Source organism: Rhamphochromis longiceps, linkage group LG4 (assembly GCF_057381845.1).
Source record: "Rhamphochromis longiceps isolate RC_006_pf linkage group LG4, R_longiceps_female_GT1.1, whole genome shotgun sequence".
Taxonomy (NCBI): Eukaryota; Metazoa; Chordata; class Actinopteri; order Cichliformes; family Cichlidae; genus Rhamphochromis; species Rhamphochromis longiceps.
In genome coordinates, this window is record NC_140560.1 from 35,251,867 (window position 1) to 35,271,451 (window position 19,585).

Here is a 19,585-nt window from a genome sequence, read left to right on the forward strand (position 1 = left end):
TATACCTCACCCCTGACGTCGTTGCCCACCTCTCAATTTTAAATACACTTAGTCATTGAGGGCTAGCAGGAGGGACTATGCGCTTACCTGCTGCTCCATGGCAGGTAGCTCCATGCCCTCCTGGGTTTTAATTGCACCTTAGAACACACATGCATCAACACTACAATGAGCGGGTGGAGGGAGGTTTGGAGTCTTCTCTCACCCCCATTCTCTGCGGCCTGCTGGAGCGGGAGGGCTAGTAGGAGGAGTTGGCCGTCCGACTGCGGTCTGGGGTGTGGGGCCTCCCTGCTGCTGCGGAGTCGGGGTGGTCTGCCTCTCCCCACCGCAGGGAAAAGGGTAACACCACCTGGGTCTGGGTGCAATTCCCCCCTCCAGGGGCAAGGGTACCTAGACCCGGTTTGTAGAGTACGCTTGGGGAGTGTGATCGTGTGTACAGCGTCTCTTTATGTCTGTCTCCACGTTGGTTGAGTGTGGAGTGAGTGCATATGAGAGCATGAGGGTGGGAATGGATGTTTGTGTCTGTGTGTGCCTGTATGTCTGTGTCTATATGTCAGGTTGGGTATCAGACGCCACCTCTCTGGGGACACCTCAGGCCCTCCAAGGTTTGGAGGCCTATCTCCACCCACCACCACTTCCCCTGCCGGTGGCGGACTCCCTCAGGTGTCGGTGTGTTGGTGGTTCTTTGTGTCTGGGGGTGGGCGTCCGGGTACACACCGGCTCACTCCTTGGCGGCCGCTTGTCGGGGCCTGGGGCCTGGGGCTCGCTCGGGCCCCTTTGGAGGTGGGGTGCCCCCGGCCTCTCGGCCTGGGGCTCGGTCACTCAGGCACAGCTGGGGGCCGGCGGAGCTCACGGGCGCGTCACTGCAACTCCCCCTGACTTCTGCTCCGCGGCTGCTGGGCGAGCCCTCATCTGGGACTCTCCTCAGCTCTTACTGGAACAGTGGCGCAGCTGCCCCTCTGTTGGTCTTCCATGGTCTCTTGTGTTCTGGGGGCCTCTGGATGTCTGGAGTTTTGATCTCCTCCATACCCGCTTCACACCCTGGAGGACGGGGCTGTGGCCCCCCCACACTCCCTAGCAGATCATTACATGGAGAAACCTTTGGAATGCAAGCATGCTGATCCACACAGGTATGCACACATGGGTATTCACAGACGCGGACTAAAGCTTTCTTGGCTGCTGCCTCAAAGCACACTGTGCGCTGTCTATCTTGCGTGCTGCACAATATCGTTTATTATTTAGTAAATATTGATATCTATGACTAGCTAGTTTATTGTGATGGTGCTTTGTTTTCTCTATTATTATGTTGCTCTTTGTTGTTTGCTGTCTCCTCTGTTTGTTTTTTTTGTTTGTTTTTTTTTTTTTTCTCCATACAGGTGACCCAGGAGTTCTTTTTTTTTCTCTCTCTCTTCCCCCCCCTTCTCACCGTCTCTTCTCCCCTTTGGTTTTCTTTCTTTCTCTCCCCCTCTTTCTCTCATTCATTCCCCCTGTCCTATTTATTAAAAAAAAAAAAAAAAAAAAAAGAACACTTTAGAACACTGATAATCTGGACACACACAAGCTAGCAGTTTCACATTTTTCTGCTAAGCTAAAGTGGCTACAGTGTTTGGGGCTAAGAAACAAAGTGAGTGGAAATAAAAACCCTAAAAAACAAAACTGCAGCATTTTGGGGACATTTTGGGGGCTTTATGGATGATTTCTCTCTTTATAAAAACTTTATGGTGGGTGGTATATTTATTTTTTAAATAACTTGCTTAAATGTAGGTGCTGTGGCTAATAGCCTAGCTATCTGCTAAGCATTTCCTCTGCTAATTTGAGTCACTGAACTGTACAAGAAGTCTATGGTCCAGTTTCACTTGGTGAAATGCTAGTATTTTATTAATCTTTTATTTAGCAGGTGTGTCTGTATGTGTGATGCAGTCAGAATTTTTGGATGCGGCTAGCTAACCATTCTTGCTAGCGCTACACTCCCCCCTTTGGTCTAAATACCGTCACTCGTGGCTCCACAAACCCAACATCGTAGCTAAAACACTTATGTTAGCTCTTCAAATTTCAAACCAATGGGTGACATGGCTACACCCATCTTTTATATACAGTCTTTCCTTTCAAGACGTACAACAAAACAAGACAAAACTAAATTAATTCTGTCCAGTTGCGACACTAACAACATGCTTGATAAAATGATTTTATTAAACATCATGATCATGTGATAACAATGAATACATGCAAATGATTACGCTAAAACAAAGCTGCTAGTTTAATTTTACACAATATGAGCTATAGACAGTAAAAATGTAGTTGTCCACATTAAGTATTGCTACATAAAATGTGGATGTATCTTTGCATTTTTTTTTTAAAGAAATGTATTACATAATATGATGAATATGTAGGATCAAAGTGCTTTAAGAGGATGCATATTCAAAATTTAATAGTCCTTCTCAGCCATTATAACGTACCATACTTCAAAAGCAGGTCATTTCTCCCCATTTCCTGCAAGATGAGACTTTCTAAACAGATATTTGCAAGTTGAAGCCTAGCAAATGAGGCGAGAGTCATTGTTCTGGACTTTTTCAAACCACAGTCCTTCCCGCTGCAATCAAAGGCAGCACATCCAACAGCCGATTAATGGGAGACTTCCTCTACGCCACTCCGCACAGTGGTAATTCATCTTAATTGTGATACATTCCTTCTGGCTGTGTTCCCAGCTTACCAGATGCTCCACGTCTGTTTGACAAATAAATCCCTCACAATGTCTGTAAAGCTTTGAATTCTGAGCCTTGAGAGTCGGAGCTTTTACAGGTCGGAAACTGAAGAAACATTCTGGACAACATCTGCCTTCAGCTGGTTCTTCATCAAACCGTGTCGAGATCAGGCCTTTTCAGACTCAGAAAACCTGGAGCTGCGTTGTTTAAACTGCCGCTTCAAGTGAAAATGCTCCTCTGGTTTGCAACCAAGGCCGTTTGGCTCTCCCGCCGCCTCTCCTTCTTCCTCTCCAGCCGCACCTTCCAACAGATGGCACTGGACGCTAAAAGCAAGAGTCCTGCAGAGAGGAGCACCAGGCCAAAATAGGAGATGGTGGAGCCGTGCGAATTAAAGCTGTAAGCGACCGCGGTGACCACGATGCCCGCAATGAGCACTACCACACCAAACGGGATCGTGCAGCGATAGCAGGAGAGCTCTGCCCCGCCGGTGGCTGCGGTCAGCTGCACTTCATTAACTAGGGGGATGTTTAGGGCTGTCATGGCGACAGCAGGGCGCTCGGCGTTGTTGGCCTTCTCTGGTGTCGCTGGTGTTCTCATGGCCTCCTTGCTAGCGTCTTCTGGCATTTCAGGATCCAGCAGTCTTCTGTTAACAGACCACAGATGGTTCCTCGTTATTGATCTTTTCCCTGTGATCAGGATCTCCCAGTCTGTGGAGAAAGAAGCAGTGAAAGTGCTCAAACGTGTTGCTCAACACTGTAAACAGCAAAAGAAACTCTGGCAGAAGCTTTTTATTATAATTCAACACATTTCACAACTCCCCCCTACTGACCACATGCTGCTTTAATAAACCCATGTAACCTCTTTGCACAATCCCAGCCGCCTCCTTCTGACCCAGTCAGAGGAGAATGACGCCGGACCACTCGTCCCAGCACGAGCTGAGACATTCCCTGGAGAGCGCAGGATATGACATTACAAACTGCTCCATGAAATGCAAGGAGCTTCGAAATCACAAGCGCTCACCCCGCCTCCACACACACGCCTGCTGCATGGAAAGCTGAGTCACAATAAGTGGGTAGAAAAGACTTGCTGGGACTTTATCAGTCCAGATGTTTGAAATTGAAATTATTTAATCAAGTTTCTAAACATGAGCAGAATTTCCTCGCCCAATGGTCAGTGCTACACCTACAGGATTGTGTCTTCTGCAGCCAATACTTTGGGGCTCACTATTTCAAAATAATACAGAAGCCGCAGCATTTTACCACCAAAACTACTTCCCAACAGAGTGGAGACCCGTTTGGTTTAACTGTGTAATGACACTGAAAAACACAAGATAATAAAATCTCATCACCTTCCCTGTTTTCCTCCAGGAAAACAACTTTATCAAGATGAAGAAAGCCATTTAATGTCCAGCATTAAATTTAGACGCTGCGTTTGGTATCTGCTGGTATCTGATGTCTCACACTGTATGGATTTTAGTATCTAAAAGTCCTTAGAGCGGGGTCACCGCATAAATGAAGAAGAAACTTCTGTGTACATCAGCACACATGTCAAAATCTTTACTATCCACAAACAATGAAACAAAACAACCAGAAAAGAGAGCACAGATCTGTGTATTTCTGTTACTTCAAGTCAAGAAATGTCTTTTTTTCCCTCAAACAAAAGCTTTTAAAATTTGTTTTATATAAAAAATTAATAAATTTGAATAACTGTAAATGATTTACTCATGGTAGAAGCAGTGTAACTGTAACCAGTATGTCCCCCCACTCTTATTTATGAATCTTGTTTAATATTTTTGTGATTAAATATTTTCTTGATTTGAGTCGTCTTCTCTTAAAAGTAAAAAAAAAAATAGAGGACATAAATCATATAAATGTCAAACCCTAACCCTTTAGTTCAGCAGTACACAAAGTTCCTGTAAAGTGACTGATCTATTATTCATACACAGCTGCAATGAAAATGACCAGCATCGGGACAGACTGAAGAAATTAAGTGTAGTTTGTGGCTCTGGACCATTTAAAGAAGGGAGGATACTGTAGGGGGGAAAGCTGCAAGCTGTGAAGCCACAGGACTTTTAAACAACAAGAAAATGTGAAGAGTGGGGAACTCTCCAAACTAACTCTTGCAGGCTTTCTTAGTGGTAAACATGAAAGTTTGTTTATTGGGGTAACAAAAAATGAGGATTTATAAAGTTAAAAGTAAATCTATAAAATCTTAGCAAATAACCAAATCCAGTTCAGCTATAGCAACAAGCAGCAACACAGCCTGGCTTCAGCTGGTAACGATATATGTTTTTAATGTGTAGTAAATTTAGTTCAGATAGCCTGTTTTAGGTGGGAAATAAAGAAGAAAGCTTCGTTACCTCAGAGCCGTTTTCCATGTGGCAAAGTTTGCAAAGTGTCCCTCTGCTGCAGTGAGACTTGTCTATGAGCTGATGAATTATTTAACCAGACTAATCTAATTAAAAGTGAATGTTGTTTGTTCTCGCTCAGTGTTGAAGCTCACAGCGGACTCTCCGGGCTGGAATCTGACTCCCATTCATGAGAACTGCCGCACCGTAGAGTCGTCAGGTTAGGAGCTGCCAGCCGCACTGCCATCCTCATTCTAGCGGGACTGTTTCATGCGCCTCTGACTGCAGAGCGAAGATAGAAACCATCGGGGAAAGCTGGTGAATCCGGCGGTGCGTTTCAAAATAAAACGCGTTGATTGCCTGCCTTTATTTTGAAGTCCGAAGGTTTGCTTTGTTTGTTTTGTTACGCCTTGAGTTTATCAGCTGATAAAGGGCATACTGTGTAAGCGATGTAAATGAATGAAAGAAAAATAATGGCATATCACTCCATAATCTTTTATCATTATGACTGTTCACTGATAACATCAGGTTGGGCTGTATGTAGCCTGAGTAAACATTCTAACACCCTGCAATAAACAGTGCCTCACTTCTTTAGATTTATATCAGAATCAGAATCAGAAATCAGAATACTTTATAGATCCCCTAGGGGAAATTATTTTGGTTACAGTGCTGCAATATAAACAGTAACAAAGACAGACAATACACTAAGTAAGAAATAGACACAATATATACATGCATATATATATATAAGTCACCTATATACTGAGCTTTTCCATCCATCCATCCATTTTCTACCTCTCTGCTTCTTACCTGGGTCCAGGTCTTTCTTCTTCTTCTCCAACCTAGCCCTTTAGCCTTTTTTTTCTTAAACAGACTCATACAAGTTTTTATATATATTGACCAATTTAAGAAAAAAAATCATAATTATGGCTAATTATTAGAGTTTGTCCTGAAACTAGTATCAAACTATCAGAATCCACTATCTGAATCTGGCCATCCCAGATGGCAGCCTGGTTCTGCCAGAGGTTTCTTCCTGTTAAAAGGGCGTTTTCCCTTCCCACTGTCACAAAGTGCTTATTCATAGGGGATTGTTTGATTCTTGAGATGTTCTCTGTATTATCGTAGGGTCTCTAGCATGAACATAAAGCGCCTTGAGACTGTTGCTATACTTTTTTGAGTTAAACTGAAACTGAAAAGTTAAATAAAATCCATATGAAATCTATATTAGCTAGTTTTATTATATAATTGCACTTTATTAACATTACTAGAAAATTCATAATAATACCAGCATTTTTTTTAAATTGCTCTCATTCACGTTCATTTTGCAGCTTAATTAAATATCATTCTGAATAGAAGTGTGGAGAGGTCAAATCTGTACAGAAGCGTGATGTCCAAACATCCTGTACGTCCTATCTCAGAAATGCTCCTGTTTGCACTGCGTGTTTTATTTTGAAGGCCGGGAGCGGAAGTATGGTGCTTGGCTGCGGGCTGGCCGGTGTGTCACAGTGAGAGTCCATCATGTCGCTGCGGTTTACGGATGAGGAGTTCCAGAATGCGTGGAAGGAGCTGGACGAGCCGCAGCTGGAGGGAGGATGGGAGCTGTTCGTGGAGACGATGGGAGTGAAAATCTACCGGCTCTATGACAAGGTAGGAAATCTCCAGTCAAACTGCTGCTTCTGCTGCAGGAAAAGCGACTCGGCGAGCCAGTTTGAATGAATGTGGTGAGCACTGCAGAGCCTGAACTGTCGCTGTTTTATGTTTCCACCTTTTCTCTGTCAAAACGTTGAGCTGTTATCAAGCTGAGTATAAGTTTAGTTTAATTTATTAGCAGCAAAGATAAACAGCAGCGGCTAGCATGGGGAAGAAGCCGGAAGCTGAGCGGGAGTATGTTTTTTCTCCACTCAGAAACTTGCTGCACCAGTCCAACCAAACTCCATTCGGATAGACGTCGATTTATAGTTGCCTTGCCTTGGGGCGTAAACAGACACCCTGACTAACCTCGTTGAAGACATTCTTGCATCTGCAATGATCCACCCTTCAATTCGGCACATCCCTGACACATCTAGGTTGGCTTTTTGGTTGATTTAAAACAAGATTGTCAGTGGAAGCCTAATGTAAATAACAATGAAAGTTTAAAATCTCAGTTATGAAAAATGTTTCTTCAAGGTTATGTGTGAATTGTCACCTCTGTTTACTTCAAAACATGCTGAGTGATATAAGTGAAATGATTCTTTGAACATTTTTCTTTAAAAACAAACTTTTGGAGAAAAAAAAACTATCTTAAATCTAAAATAAATCACTTCAATTTGTACACGTTATAGATAATGGAATTTGGTATGACTTTTACTCTTAGAAGACATAAATGTACCTAATATATTTCTCATTCTAAGTATTGCTTTAGTTTTCTTGCGTAAAACATTGAAAAATCAATGTTAAAAGGAAAAAAACCCAAACATTTGAATCTAGGCCAACACAGTTCCTCACTGGGCGTGAGAAACGTAGACTGGCACTAATCAGAGTGGTGTGGTCAGGGCTTAGTTGCATAGTGTGGGTGTGGCATCATATGGCCTGCAGTTGGAAGAGAGAACTTTCATGTGCTGTTTGCAGGAAACTGGACTTTATGAGTACAAAGTCTATGGTGTGCTCACCACCTGCACTCCAGAGCTGTGTGCAGATGTCTACATGGACTTGACGTATCGAAAAGATTGGGATGGATATGTGAAAGGTAAAAAAACAGAAACAGCCCAGGAAGGCAGGGTTCACACCACATTTACTGTCTTTCTTTTATCTCTGTGTCTTCTCCGATCTTTTAGTCTTCATTAATGCTTTAAAATAACAGTTTCACTTTTCTTTCATCCCTGTTTTCATGCACATCTACAGTACCCAGCAGGTAACATGGTGTAGCTGTAGTCTTTTAGCTGAAAGCTGCTCATTTCAGTAGCATTTTCTGTGTTATCTGTGGTGATAGCTTCTCAGTGTCTCTCCTTAAAAATATCCAGATATCAGAGGGGCCTACATTACCCATGAATGCCACTTTACAACCGACTGGCAACTAGTTTCCTGATTTTGGGTGTGTTAATATAAAGCAAGATTACATAAGAGCAAAAGAAGTGGAGAATAAACTAAAGATAATGATCAATCAGCAGGAAAACTTTAAAGGTAAATCTCTAGTGTATTAGCTGTAGTGTCTTAAACAGATGCAAATTGTTCTAGTATAGTGAAAAATATTAAAGTGAAGGAGAGAATAAAACCCAAAGATTTCCTTTATTATCCTTTCATTGAATCTAAAGCGCGCCTTCTCTTCCATGCAGTCTGTCTTGTGCAGTATGCAAACCACAACTTGTACAAATACAACCTGCTAGTGTTGCAAGTAGTTTTCTGTAAAGATGAAGTGGTTATTGCAGTATTTCAAGTATATTCCTTGAAAATATTCATTTTCTTGGCCATTTTTTCCTCATAAGACATTAAAATGTAATGGTTAGTATAGTTGGGGGTGGTTGTCCTTCTCTTTTCCCTAATTTCCCTCGGGATTAATAAAGTATTCTGATTCTGATATCATGTATTTCAGCTGATATTTATGTGCTTCTGTAGCTCATTGAATGATTGTGTCATTTTTCTTATTCAGAGCTATATGAGAAGGACTTTGATGGACAGTCAGCCATCTACTGGGAAGTGAAATACCCGTTCCCGCTGTCAAACAGAGACGTATCCTTCTGATCTGCACTAATACGTTCAGTTCGCATAGATTTGGAAAAGGCTGTGAATGCTTTTCTCAGCGTGTCATGTTCCCTAACAGCTTAAACCTAAGTATGTTTATGTGAGGGAGCGGAAAGACCTGGATATGGATGGCAGGAAGATCTGGGTGATCCTTGCCAAAAGCTCCCCGGAGACACCGTGTCCAGAAAAGAGCGGCGTGCTTCGGGTCAAAGACTACAAGCAGAGCGTTTCCCTGGAGAGTGACGGAGCTGGTGGAACTAAACGTAACACAATAAGATCACTTTAAACAATTGCAGTTATATAATTATGTTCATGTAAATAAATGTGTTTTTTTTTAACAGAAAGATTCCAGGTTCATGTGAATACATTTGCAGTTTAAATTATACAAATGGCCCATCATTTGAGCCGTTCACTGAAACGGAATAACATATATGCTCGTAGATTCGTCGGTGGCCCTGGTTTATCATCTGTTTTACTGTAAATGGGACCATAATTTACTAGATGAACATAATAAGTTATTAAATAAATCTTTAAATGAGTGATTGAATTTATAAACGCTTCTGAAAAGTGTCTACTGAAGTTGCAAATCAAGTGAGAAGTAGACTCATTTTCTCATAGACTTCTATGTAATTATTCCTCTTTTGAACAAGGATAGTCGCCCCCTGCTGGCCATTAGAAAGAATGCAGGTTTGAAAACGTGCTGCATTAGCTTCACTTTTCAGAATGGAAGGCTTGGTTGCAGAAACTGTATAAATATTGAACCGCCTGCTTGTGTTTCAGTTTTCATGAATTACTTTGACAATCCTGGCGGAAATATTCCCACCTGGCTGGTGAACTGGGCAGCGAAGGTGAGTCTATTGTGCCGGCTTACTGCAGTGCATGGAAACAAACACATTTAGAACTTTGCATGAAAAACTCTAAATCAGATGATTGCCCATTAAACAGATGGGTCAACTGCAAAGACAACTGCATGTAAGACTACATCCTCAACAGATACGTCTTCCTCTTCTGTGCTCTGTGTGGTTAACATACACCAAAACATCTGTGCATCACTCCTTCATCATTTGAAACACGTTCTGATTTATTAGTTCTTGTTTAAAGGGGCGTTCAAAGTCTTGCAGTGTTTAAGGCGTCAGTTTGCACCAGGGCCTCACAACCCCTGAAATGCACACGTGTTCATAGTTGACCTGCTTAAACTGATCTGTGATGAGAGCTTTAAAGAGGGCGTTAAAGAGTTCACTCGCAGGCCCGCGAGAGCTCCGTCCCTCTGCCTGCCTTCATGCTTTCCCATCGTTATGGTTCGCAGATGTGTTGCAGGCTGACGTCAATGCTTGCCACTCCTAGGTGGGTCTTCTTGGCACATGTGTGAATGACGCTCGCTGATAGAGATGCTCTTTGCGTGTGTTTTTTCAAAACAGAAAGGGGTTCCAGGGTTCTTAACGGACATGCAGAAGGCCTGCAGTAACTACAAAAACTACTGCCAGAAGAAATGAGGGCAGCTGACGGGAAAGCGGCTTCTGGTCAAGAGCTTTGGTTGATTTTTCTTTCTGTCTCTTTAGTTCTGGGAAGCATTTTTAAAATTGTATAATTACACTGAAATTGCGTTTACGGGATGAATGTGGCTTTGTGTGGGCTGCTACTTGTTTTTTCTAGCATGCTGTTGACTCAGGCATGACGTGCATGGCCGGCCACTCTGATTAAATAGCTGCAGGGAATCAATTCAAGTCCTTTGTGCTGTATTGATTAATACTGTGTTGTTTTGTTTGTGCAATCTATGCAAATTCCAATCAGGATTAATGGGATGCCGTGGGGTATTTTTTAAATTAAATGTTTATACAGAAGTTATAGGTTATTCCTTTTGGGCCTGTGTAGTGAAATCTTGTATAAAATGCTCCGACTTTGTCTGTTTCTATAAAGTCATTTACTGTAAATGTGACAGATGGATTATGTATTTAGATTTACTGAAGGTTTGAAAACACTGGAATCTGTTCATTTTCAATCCACTGCATGTAGTTTATTTAATCTCTTTCTGTTTCCGATGACGTGAAAATGAGAGTACCTTCTAAAGGTTTCGGGAGTTTTAGTCAAAGATGCAATATTATCTCAGATATTGTGTAAATTCAGGCTATATTTCCTGTTGATACAGGTGAATGTGGTTTTATCTGGTCATAAAAAGCCTATTACTGTGTAATATTGCTTTTATTGATGTAATTAAACTTTTATTTTAAACTAAAGCTGAAATTGTTGAGTTTTTCCACACACACTGACACTTGTGTTTGTTAAGAGAACAAAAATCCTGTGCTTTTGTTAAAAATGGTGGGTAGTTTCAAAATTCTTAAAAGGTAAAATTCAGTGTACCATAATTTTAATTCAGTTTCAATTCAGTTTTATTTATATTGTGTCAAAGCACAATAACAGTCACCTCAAGGTCCTCTACAGCGTCTCAAACTCGTGGCCTGGGGGCCACTTGCGGCTCACGTGACCGTTACTATATAATGTAATTTGACCTGGAAGTTATTGTTTTGTTAGGGAGGATTTGTTTGTTGTTGAGTGCAGTGTTAAGTTCTAAGAATGATTTAATATGAAGGCAACATGAGCAGAGAGTACAGTCGTGCTGAGGGACTGGCTGTGTTAGCTCAGTGAGAGAGTCGAACACTGTGTACACTGCATTTTTGTTTTGTTAAATATAGGGCTGCTCAATTAATCGAATTTTAATCACGATTACGATCTGGGCTTTCAACGATCATTAAAAATGACTGAGCCGATTATTAGCCCCTCCCTCGTTTATCCGCGACACCTTAAAGGCCGGTCCATGAAAATATTGTCGGGCATAAACCGGTCCGTGGTGCAAAAAAGGTTGGAGACCGCTGATTAAGAGGACCCGAGGGAAGCTCGGAAAGCTAAGCAGAAGTTATTTGGAGAGGAGAGTGACTGCCGTTGGTTGAAAAGAGAGGTAAAAAAAAAAAAAAAAAAACTTCAGTGGTGTTGCACACTATTTTATATTATTTTTTAAAGTCATTGTTAACCCTTTAAAGCCGGTCAGAGCAGCACGCTCCGTTTTGTGTAACTATTTTTAAATCCCTGTAGAACCTGGACCATGTAAGCTAGCGCAATAATTTGGTTTGCAAATGAAACCAGAGGAGTTGTACTTACATCTCATACCATCAGCTTGTCCTCGGTCACAGTTTCCTTCCACATAAAGCTTTGCAAAAATTGCATAAAAAGCGCTTGCAGGAACAAAAACATATTCCAGAAACACGCTTTGCCGATCCGATCAGCTGTTCGTAACACTTCCCACAGTGAAACAGGCGTCAGCGCGAACTATCACATATCCGCCATTTCCTGGCCGAAACCGGAAGTGACGTCATTTTCGCGGAAATGTAGTTTTTTTTAACTTGTAGGCCTTAAAGGCCTATACTGGTCATGTTTGACTTTTCTGAATAGTTTCTGGGATGCTTAGAACTCGAATTGCACTGCTGGAAATAGTTTATTTTGATGCACATGCTGTTTTCTTTGAAAATTTGCATCATAGGATTGTTTTTTTGTTTTTCCTGCAGTATATAAAAATTGGTGTATCTCCAAAATAAAACTATGAACACACTCAAAATAAGTTTCCTGTTGTTGTAAACTATTTTTTGCAACTTTTTTGTATTTAAAGTTTTGAGGGATAAACCTCTTAAATTTCTCCAAGTAGAAATATATGTAAACAACAAACAAAAACGATTTTCAATTTTTTTTTGTAGTTTATTGCACTTTTTTGCAATTAATGTAGTTACTATGGACTTAATTCATACATATTATTAAAATATGGGCTATAACAGTTGTATAGCAACTTGAAATGCTCCCATAAATGGCACTACAACATGTAAAAAAATAATATAAGCTCTGGCGGACTTGGTTCTATAGTAGGTCTTAAAGGGTTAAATAAATATCGTCAAATAATCGAGATCTCAATTTCAGTGAAAATAATCGTGATTATCATTTTTGCCATAATCGAGCAGCCCTAGTTAAATATGAACAAAATAATAGCAGCAGTGCTGCCACGTGTCTGTCCAGAAAGAGAGGACCAATGTGTTTGTATCGCCGGAGCACCACTTCCTGCCATAAAAGACATCTACAGGAAGCGGTGTCTGAAAAGGGCTGGGAAAATCATCAAAGACCCCAGTCACCCATCACATGGACTCTTCACCCTCCTGCCCTCTGGGAGGCGCCACAGGAGCCTCCGGACTAAGACCACCAGGTACCGGAACAGCTTCTTCCCCACAGCTGTCAGACTCCTGAACTCTGCCTCCTGACATCTGACCCACGTTAACACATGGACTGAACATACACACACACACACAATGGACAACTGTACCCTCAAACACACAATAATAACATGGACTGAACCACCACTCACAACCACTAGCACTTTATATAGCCTCTGTAGAAACTATCTACACCCTCACTTATCTTAACTGCACTACTGTATAGCTCTGTGTAAATAATCATTCTGTACATTGAATAATTTTTAATCCTACAACTGTTTACAACTTGCATAGTTCCCATTTCTGTATAGCTGTATATCTCAGATTCTGTAAAGTTATTTATTTCATATTCTGTATAGTTTTTCATATTTATATCCTGTTCATAGCCTGTACATAGCTTGTACTCACTACAGCCTGTACATACTTATAGTTATAGAATATTCACAACATACTTCATACCGTGTACATTATAACATACCATAATAGACCCATTTCTGTAATATACTCACATATCTATATTATTGCTAATATATATTGTAATATATCTATATCACTAAAGCACTTCTGGATGGATGCAAACTGCATTTCGTTGCCCTGTACCTGTGCATGTGCAATGACAATAAAGTTGAATTCTATTCTATTCTATTCTATTCTATTTATTTGGTAGTTCAATGGAAAAAAAATTGCCCTCACGTTTGCAGTTTTGTGTTGTTATAAAATATTTGAAATTTAAAAAACCAAACAAAACCCAACATTTGCAGAAATATTTGTGGGTGTTTTCTTTTTTTAGTTTTTTGGACTACTTGAACACTAAATCGGCCCTCCAATGAGATGACAGTGCTAGCAGTGGCCCTCAGCTCATTTAACTGTGTAAGATAAAAACTCTACAATAATACCGAGAAACCCCAACAATCAGATGATTCCCTATGAACAAGCGCTCAGACAGTGGAAAGGAAAAACTCCCTTTTAACAGGAAGAAACAGGAGGCCAAAGGAAGGACGGTCATCTGCCGTGATCCTCCCCGTGGAGCAGGGACGTGCAGAGAGGTTTAAAGGGGCGGGTGCTCAAAGTTAAAAAGGGGCACATTGAACCAGGCTGAATAACAACAACACACATTCATCAAGAATCTAATATGGGAAGGGCAGGGCTGTGTTGATCTGAGACTGTAGACATTAAAAAGTCCATAGGAGAGATGGTAGCTGATTAAACAAGTGTCATGAGATAATAACAAAATGCAAAGATTGGTGACAGCGCTTGGAACCATAAGGCAACAAAAAACTGTGACATAAACTCGGCTCTGCCTGTGAATCACTCTTTGCTTCTCTTCTTCCTTCCTTCCCATCATTTCATATATCACTCTCCACTTGCTGTCTATCTGAGAACAAGGCACAACTTGCTATTGCAATAAACTATAATCTAATTATCCACACCTAACAACTCTTGCACTTAATCTATAATAAAATGATGACAGAAAAATGTTATAGCACTGCCTTTAGTAGCCTCATACAGCGCCTACTGTTTCCTCCTCATGTCCTTACCAGCCATGTCTGCACAATGTTATATCATGAGTAATATTTTTTTAAATCCAGCTAAATAAAACACACACATGCACACACAGTGACATTTTAGACCTTCTTCAGAATACTGTATATACTATGGGCATCCATGGTGCTGATCCAGAATCCTTACATTATTATTCATTACTAGAGCTACAATAATAAAGCAATGAGGAGGGGGAAGTAATAAATATGAAATAATGTATTTATGATGATTCCATTTGTTTCACTATCCACTCTGTGCAGGGCAAAGCTTATTACATGTTTAAACTGTAGAGATACAATCATTTTACTGCTGTAAAATCCAACTTTTGTCTTATTTACAATATAAATCTAATATAATCTGCTTCTTAATGTATGTTTTTTAAAATACAGCTTGTGTTTTTTAATATATTATAATTATAATAATTATTATGTGGACATGCATATTAGATCGTTTTTTAGTGAAATATAATCCCTCCAGAAAGGCAGGAAATGCCCAGAAACTTACTCTAAAACTAAATATGTTCTAAATACTTTAAAACTAAATATGTTCTAAATACTTTAAAACTAAATATGTTCCCTAAAACGGTGACAGAGATACAGACCCATGACAGCCTTACACAGGTAGCCAGCAGCTATGACCAGCACTACATGTGCAGTTAATAAAAGGACAGGTAATGTTTGTCGCGCTGTTGCACACACAGCACGCTCGTTTGTTTCAGTTCGTCAGTTGCAACAAGACAGCTTACCAACGTGTACGTAATAAGCTAATACTCCTGGGTGCTATACACTACAGTGTACGCTGTACACCTACTTACTGGTTTTGTCGCATCAGTCTGTGTCTCTGAGTTAACTTGTGTTTCTCCTACAGCTCCGGACCGCAAAAAATGCGCGTGCTCTTTGTGAGCTCGTTCCCGGCTCGTAACCAGCGCGTTCTGCCGTCGAGGGCGATCATTGGTTAATAGTGATCATGTGACTGATGCAAGCCAGATCCTTTTATTTAGCAAAACTGTGATTAATAGTTAAATATTATTGTTGAGGGGCACAGAAAGGACTCCGCACGCACACACACATAAAAAAATAAATAAAAAATTTTTAAAAGTTGCCTCAACAAAAGGGCACTTTGGGCACTCATCAGGAAAGGGGCGGGTGCTCAAGCCCCTCTAGCCCCCCCCTCTGCACGTCCCTGCCGTGGAGAGAGCGAGAGTCTGTTCCTGCATGAATATGTGAGGACGCAGAACCCTTCACAGCTAATGACGCACTTGATACTTTAAACGTTTTACAGGCGGCGCATTCACGGATCATTCATATCAACAGTGCCACAGTATTTACCTGAGGCATTTAAAAACAGTTTACCGTCTGCAGACTAAACCACAGCAGTGGTGTATAACAGCAGCATGTGGGATTTACAGCTGCGATGTTTTTCTGTCAAATGTGAGTGCTTGAAGACTTTCACCGTGTTGTGCTCAAAGCACACAGCCAGCAAATACGCACTTGGTCTTTATTTCACTAAGAATAAGGCTGTGTGCTTTAATCCAAGTCTAGATTAATTATTATTTATTTATTTTAATCGTGTGGTTGGGATTGAATGCATTAGGAAGGTCAAAGTTGTTCTTAAAACTAAAAATATCAACAAACAACATACATTTTTCCCGAAAAATGAACTTCACAATAACAGCTACCGTTATAATCACACGCATGCGCACAGGTTTCCTGACCAGATGGAGGCCCTGCTGCTGATTGTGAATTTAAAAAAGGAAAAGTAGGCTATATCCGGTTCACCAGCGGCACTTTCATCAATTAATTGATGATGTAAAGTAATTAAATGCCACATAACCGGATTGAATGTGAATTTATTTTATGTCTTGGAAGCGTGCTAGCTGTTCCTTAAAAAAAAAAAATATATATATATATATATATATATATATATATACATATTGTCCAGTTAGCAGATCCGACTCTTCACTGCGAAGCCTCCGATTGTGCCATCTCAGCAGCTCCTGGTGAGTTTTTTTCACCCCCTTTTCTATATTTAACAACAGTTACAGAAGTAAAACTTAAACAGGAAACTACACTGTGTGTTAAAGCCTAATAGGGCGGCTAATACAGCTAACAGAAAGCTGTTGAAAACAGCTGGATTTTAGCTTTAGTTTGTCTCTAAATGAAGATGTCTAACAGGTGCGTGCTGCTAACAGACTGACTCTCTAATATGACTTCATATGTAAAGTGTATATGTAGCCTTAGCTTGAAGTGAGCGCCATGTGACTGTAGGTGTCAAACAGAAGTTCAACAACAACAACAACAAAACAAATGTTGTTTAAAGGAAACATTTAGCCTTTAACGCTGGTTTGAATCAAGAAAATAACAACAACACTACATAAACACAACTATCGAATCTAAATAGAGCAACATGTTTTATTCCTTTCTACAAACTAATGCACATGCATGTAAAGATACAGCAGATATGAGCTGAACAGGTTGGTGATTGTGCTTAAAGTTTAAACCAGATGTTTCTCGTATAAAAACAAATTAACAAAACATTTTGTTTCTGTTCTGGGAATTATGCTAACCGTACTGTGATAGGAAATGTGAGCAGAGCTATGGCTTTTCTCGTTTCTCATCCTGTGACGGAGTTTTCTCCACAACAAGTGGATCCTGGAAGCAGACGCCCAGGTCCTTAGAAGGTTTGTGTCTGACTGTCCTACAAACATGCACAGAAGCCTCTGAACCTGTCAGGCTGTCCATTGGGATCTTCGCAGGTGTCCAGCGTTGTCTAGTTGAGGAACGCTTGGAGTTGTGTGAATCTTGGGGTCGGGCCTCCCTAGATGTTGCTTGGCACAGATGGCACAGTGGTGTGCGGAGTGACAGGAAATGAAAAACAAACAAACAAAAGGTATCTGTCTCATGTCTTGAGCTGGAACAGGCATGTCAGCAGCTGTAAGCTCCAGTGTGTCATCTGTCATCTGAAGATGATTAATAGTAGCATGGTGCCAAGCAAGCCGAAGAGACCCTTGGAAGCCAAACGTGCTTTGTGAGACAGTCTTGGCCTGCTTTAAATGAATAAACCAGAGGAAGCAAGAGTTTGTCTGATGGTGTGTGTGATAAGGCGGTGGAGTCGAAATGTGTGCCTGTGGAGACAACATGTCAGCTGTCTGTCATTTACATGGGACCTTTGAGGGTGGCAGTGGAGTTTGTGGATTTTAATTTTGTTGACGTGTGGCCTCAATCGATATCGCTTGATCCTGAGAAACTGGCAGATACACTTCAAATGATGTGCTGTGTCCAGGTGTGCTAATTTGATGACAGCCATGCATTATTGCTTCATTATTTATTTATCTGCATAACAACATTTTAATTTAATGTATCAAAAACAATTATTTGCGAGCTATGAACTGAAGTCGGCACCGGTGCTGCTGAACAACTAGTGAAAGACAACTGAGACGAGAAATAAAAAACAAACAGAACTGGAAAGGTTTCAGTTGGGCCAGGGATGTCAACAGCTCTAAGCTCTAGTGCGTCATCTGTCATCCTAAGTTGGCTATTGCTAGCATGGTGCCAAGCAAGCTGAAGAGACACTTGGAATCCAAACATCGCTTCTGAGAAAGTCTTGGCCTGCTTTAAATGAATAACCAAAGGCAACATTGTGTCTGATAAGCTGGGGGAGGCAAGCTGACACTTCATGATGCCTCATTTTTGGGGGTAGACGTGTGCTTTAAAATGTGGGCTTGCCCTCTGCTGTGCACTGGGCCACAGCCGAGTCCATTAGAGCCTTTTGGGCTCTTTGACGTGCTCCACCTGCTGATGCTGGGCAGTTGTTGTGGAATGTCAGTGTGCTCACCTGCTACAAGAGGCTGTGAGGGGTCACTGCTGCCATTAGGAATGTGCTTATCTGCAGGTGGGGGATAAGACCTGGAGTTTCCCACAACACGGCTTGTAACAAGATGATAATGATATTCACGTCACCTGTTAGTGTTTTTACTGTCGCAGCCATATGTGCGTGTTTAAACATCTCATCGTAAAACTCTGAGCATTAATCTGCTGCTGTAACAACACCCACTCTTCTTAAGAGGCTTACTGTAGCGCAGGATTTTGGGACGGTGCCTAAACCAGAAAAACAGGCTCGTAGTAAAAGTGCTGACAGTTTGAACTGCATCAGAACAATTTATCAAACCCTTCCTCTTATTAGCTGTGTTGTTGTTGCTATGACTAACAAATAATTACAGACGTTGTTTTACACATTTGACCGTCGGTGCTTCACATGGCTCGTAAACCTTCATCTGATCTGCTTTAGTCTTGCTTAGATGTGTTTTTTGGGCACTCGAGTAAGTGCAGAGCAGGGTTTGAAGGGCGTCTGTTAACTAGAAAGAGTAGCATTAATCTCCATTTCAAGGAAACTTGCAAATTTATAATACACACACACACCTAGGATGGCTCCTGGTTGAGGTGTTTCAGGCATGTCTTCCTGGGAGTAGTCCCTGGGGTAGACTCGCGACACACTGGAGAGATTGTCTCTCAGCTGTCTGGGTAATGCCTCTGCGTTCCCCGGAGAAGCTGAGGAAAGTGGTAGGGAAGAAGGAGGTCTACACTTCTCTGCTTAGGCTGATGCATCATAAACCTGGCTCCGGATAAGTGAAAGAAAGTGGATGGATTCAGGGATTTAATGTCGATATAGGAAAATGTTATCTGTAGTTGGAGGTTTCAAGCAGCAGCACTTTGGAGTGCAACAGTAGTGACACAGACATAACCTAGGTCATGTTTTCCCTGGAAGTTTTAAGTGTAAAATAACTAATTAACTTTAATTTTAACTTTATAACTATTGCTAAAGTAGCTTAACCTTGGAACTTTTCAGGAACTGCACAAAATATTGTAAATTTCGGGTTGAGGTTATTTTTAACCAGCTGCTTAAATTCCTCTTTTTCCACCACGGAACCTCATCCGTCACTTCCATCCACATGGCGTGCATCTAATCCAGGGGTGAGCAACTCCAGGCCTCGAGGTCCGGTGTCCTACAGGTTTTAGATCTCACCCTGGGTCAAC

The 19,585-nt window shown here is 41.2% G+C and overlaps 2 protein-coding genes across 4 annotated transcripts; one reads left to right on the forward strand and one right to left on the reverse strand.

Annotated features, from left to right (window-relative positions):
• Positions 1 to 2,168: 2,168 nt before the first annotated feature.
• Positions 2,169 to 15,723, reverse strand: tmem100a (transmembrane protein 100a). Of its 3 annotated transcripts, none has more exons than XM_085404740.1 (2): positions 15,367 to 15,723; positions 2,169 to 3,406 (listed from the first exon to the last, which is right to left on the reverse strand). In XM_085404740.1, exon 2 carries the CDS (start codon positions 3,321 to 3,323, stop codon positions 2,919 to 2,921), a length of 405 nt encoding a protein of 134 aa, XP_085260866.1. In that variant the 5' UTR covers positions 3,324 to 3,406; positions 15,367 to 15,723; the 3' UTR covers positions 2,169 to 2,918. The 3 variants fall into 3 exon arrangements, with proteins under 3 accessions (XP_085260866.1, XP_085260867.1, XP_085260865.1); XM_085404741.1 differs by lacking the exon at positions 15,367 to 15,723 and adding an exon at positions 5,059 to 5,929 and having other exon boundaries at positions 2,169 to 3,342; XM_085404739.1 differs by lacking the exon at positions 15,367 to 15,723 and adding an exon at positions 5,059 to 5,929.
• Positions 6,361 to 10,997, forward strand: pctp (phosphatidylcholine transfer protein). Its single transcript, XM_085404737.1, has 6 exons — positions 6,361 to 6,693; positions 7,654 to 7,771; positions 8,672 to 8,751; positions 8,855 to 9,026; positions 9,544 to 9,611; positions 10,182 to 10,997. Exons 1-6 carry the CDS (start codon positions 6,565 to 6,567, stop codon positions 10,254 to 10,256), a joined length of 642 nt encoding a protein of 213 aa, XP_085260863.1. The 5' UTR covers positions 6,361 to 6,564; the 3' UTR covers positions 10,257 to 10,997.
• Positions 15,724 to 19,585: the final 3,862 nt, after the last annotated feature.

Coding starts and splice junctions, on each gene's coding strand:
- tmem100a (XM_085404740.1), bottom strand. CDS start 3,323: ATGCCAGAAGACGCTAGCAAGGAGGCCATGAGAACACCAGCGACACCA.
- pctp (XM_085404737.1), top strand. CDS start 6,565: ATGTCGCTGCGGTTTACGGATGAGGAGTTCCAGAATGCGTGGAAGGAG. Junction 7,772..8,671: donor TTGGGATGGATATGTGAAAG/GTAAAAAAACAG, acceptor TTTCTTATTCAG/AGCTATATGAGAAGGACTTT. Junction 9,027..9,543: donor CGGAGCTGGTGGAACTAAAC/GTAACACAATAA, acceptor CTTGTGTTTCAG/TTTTCATGAATTACTTTGAC.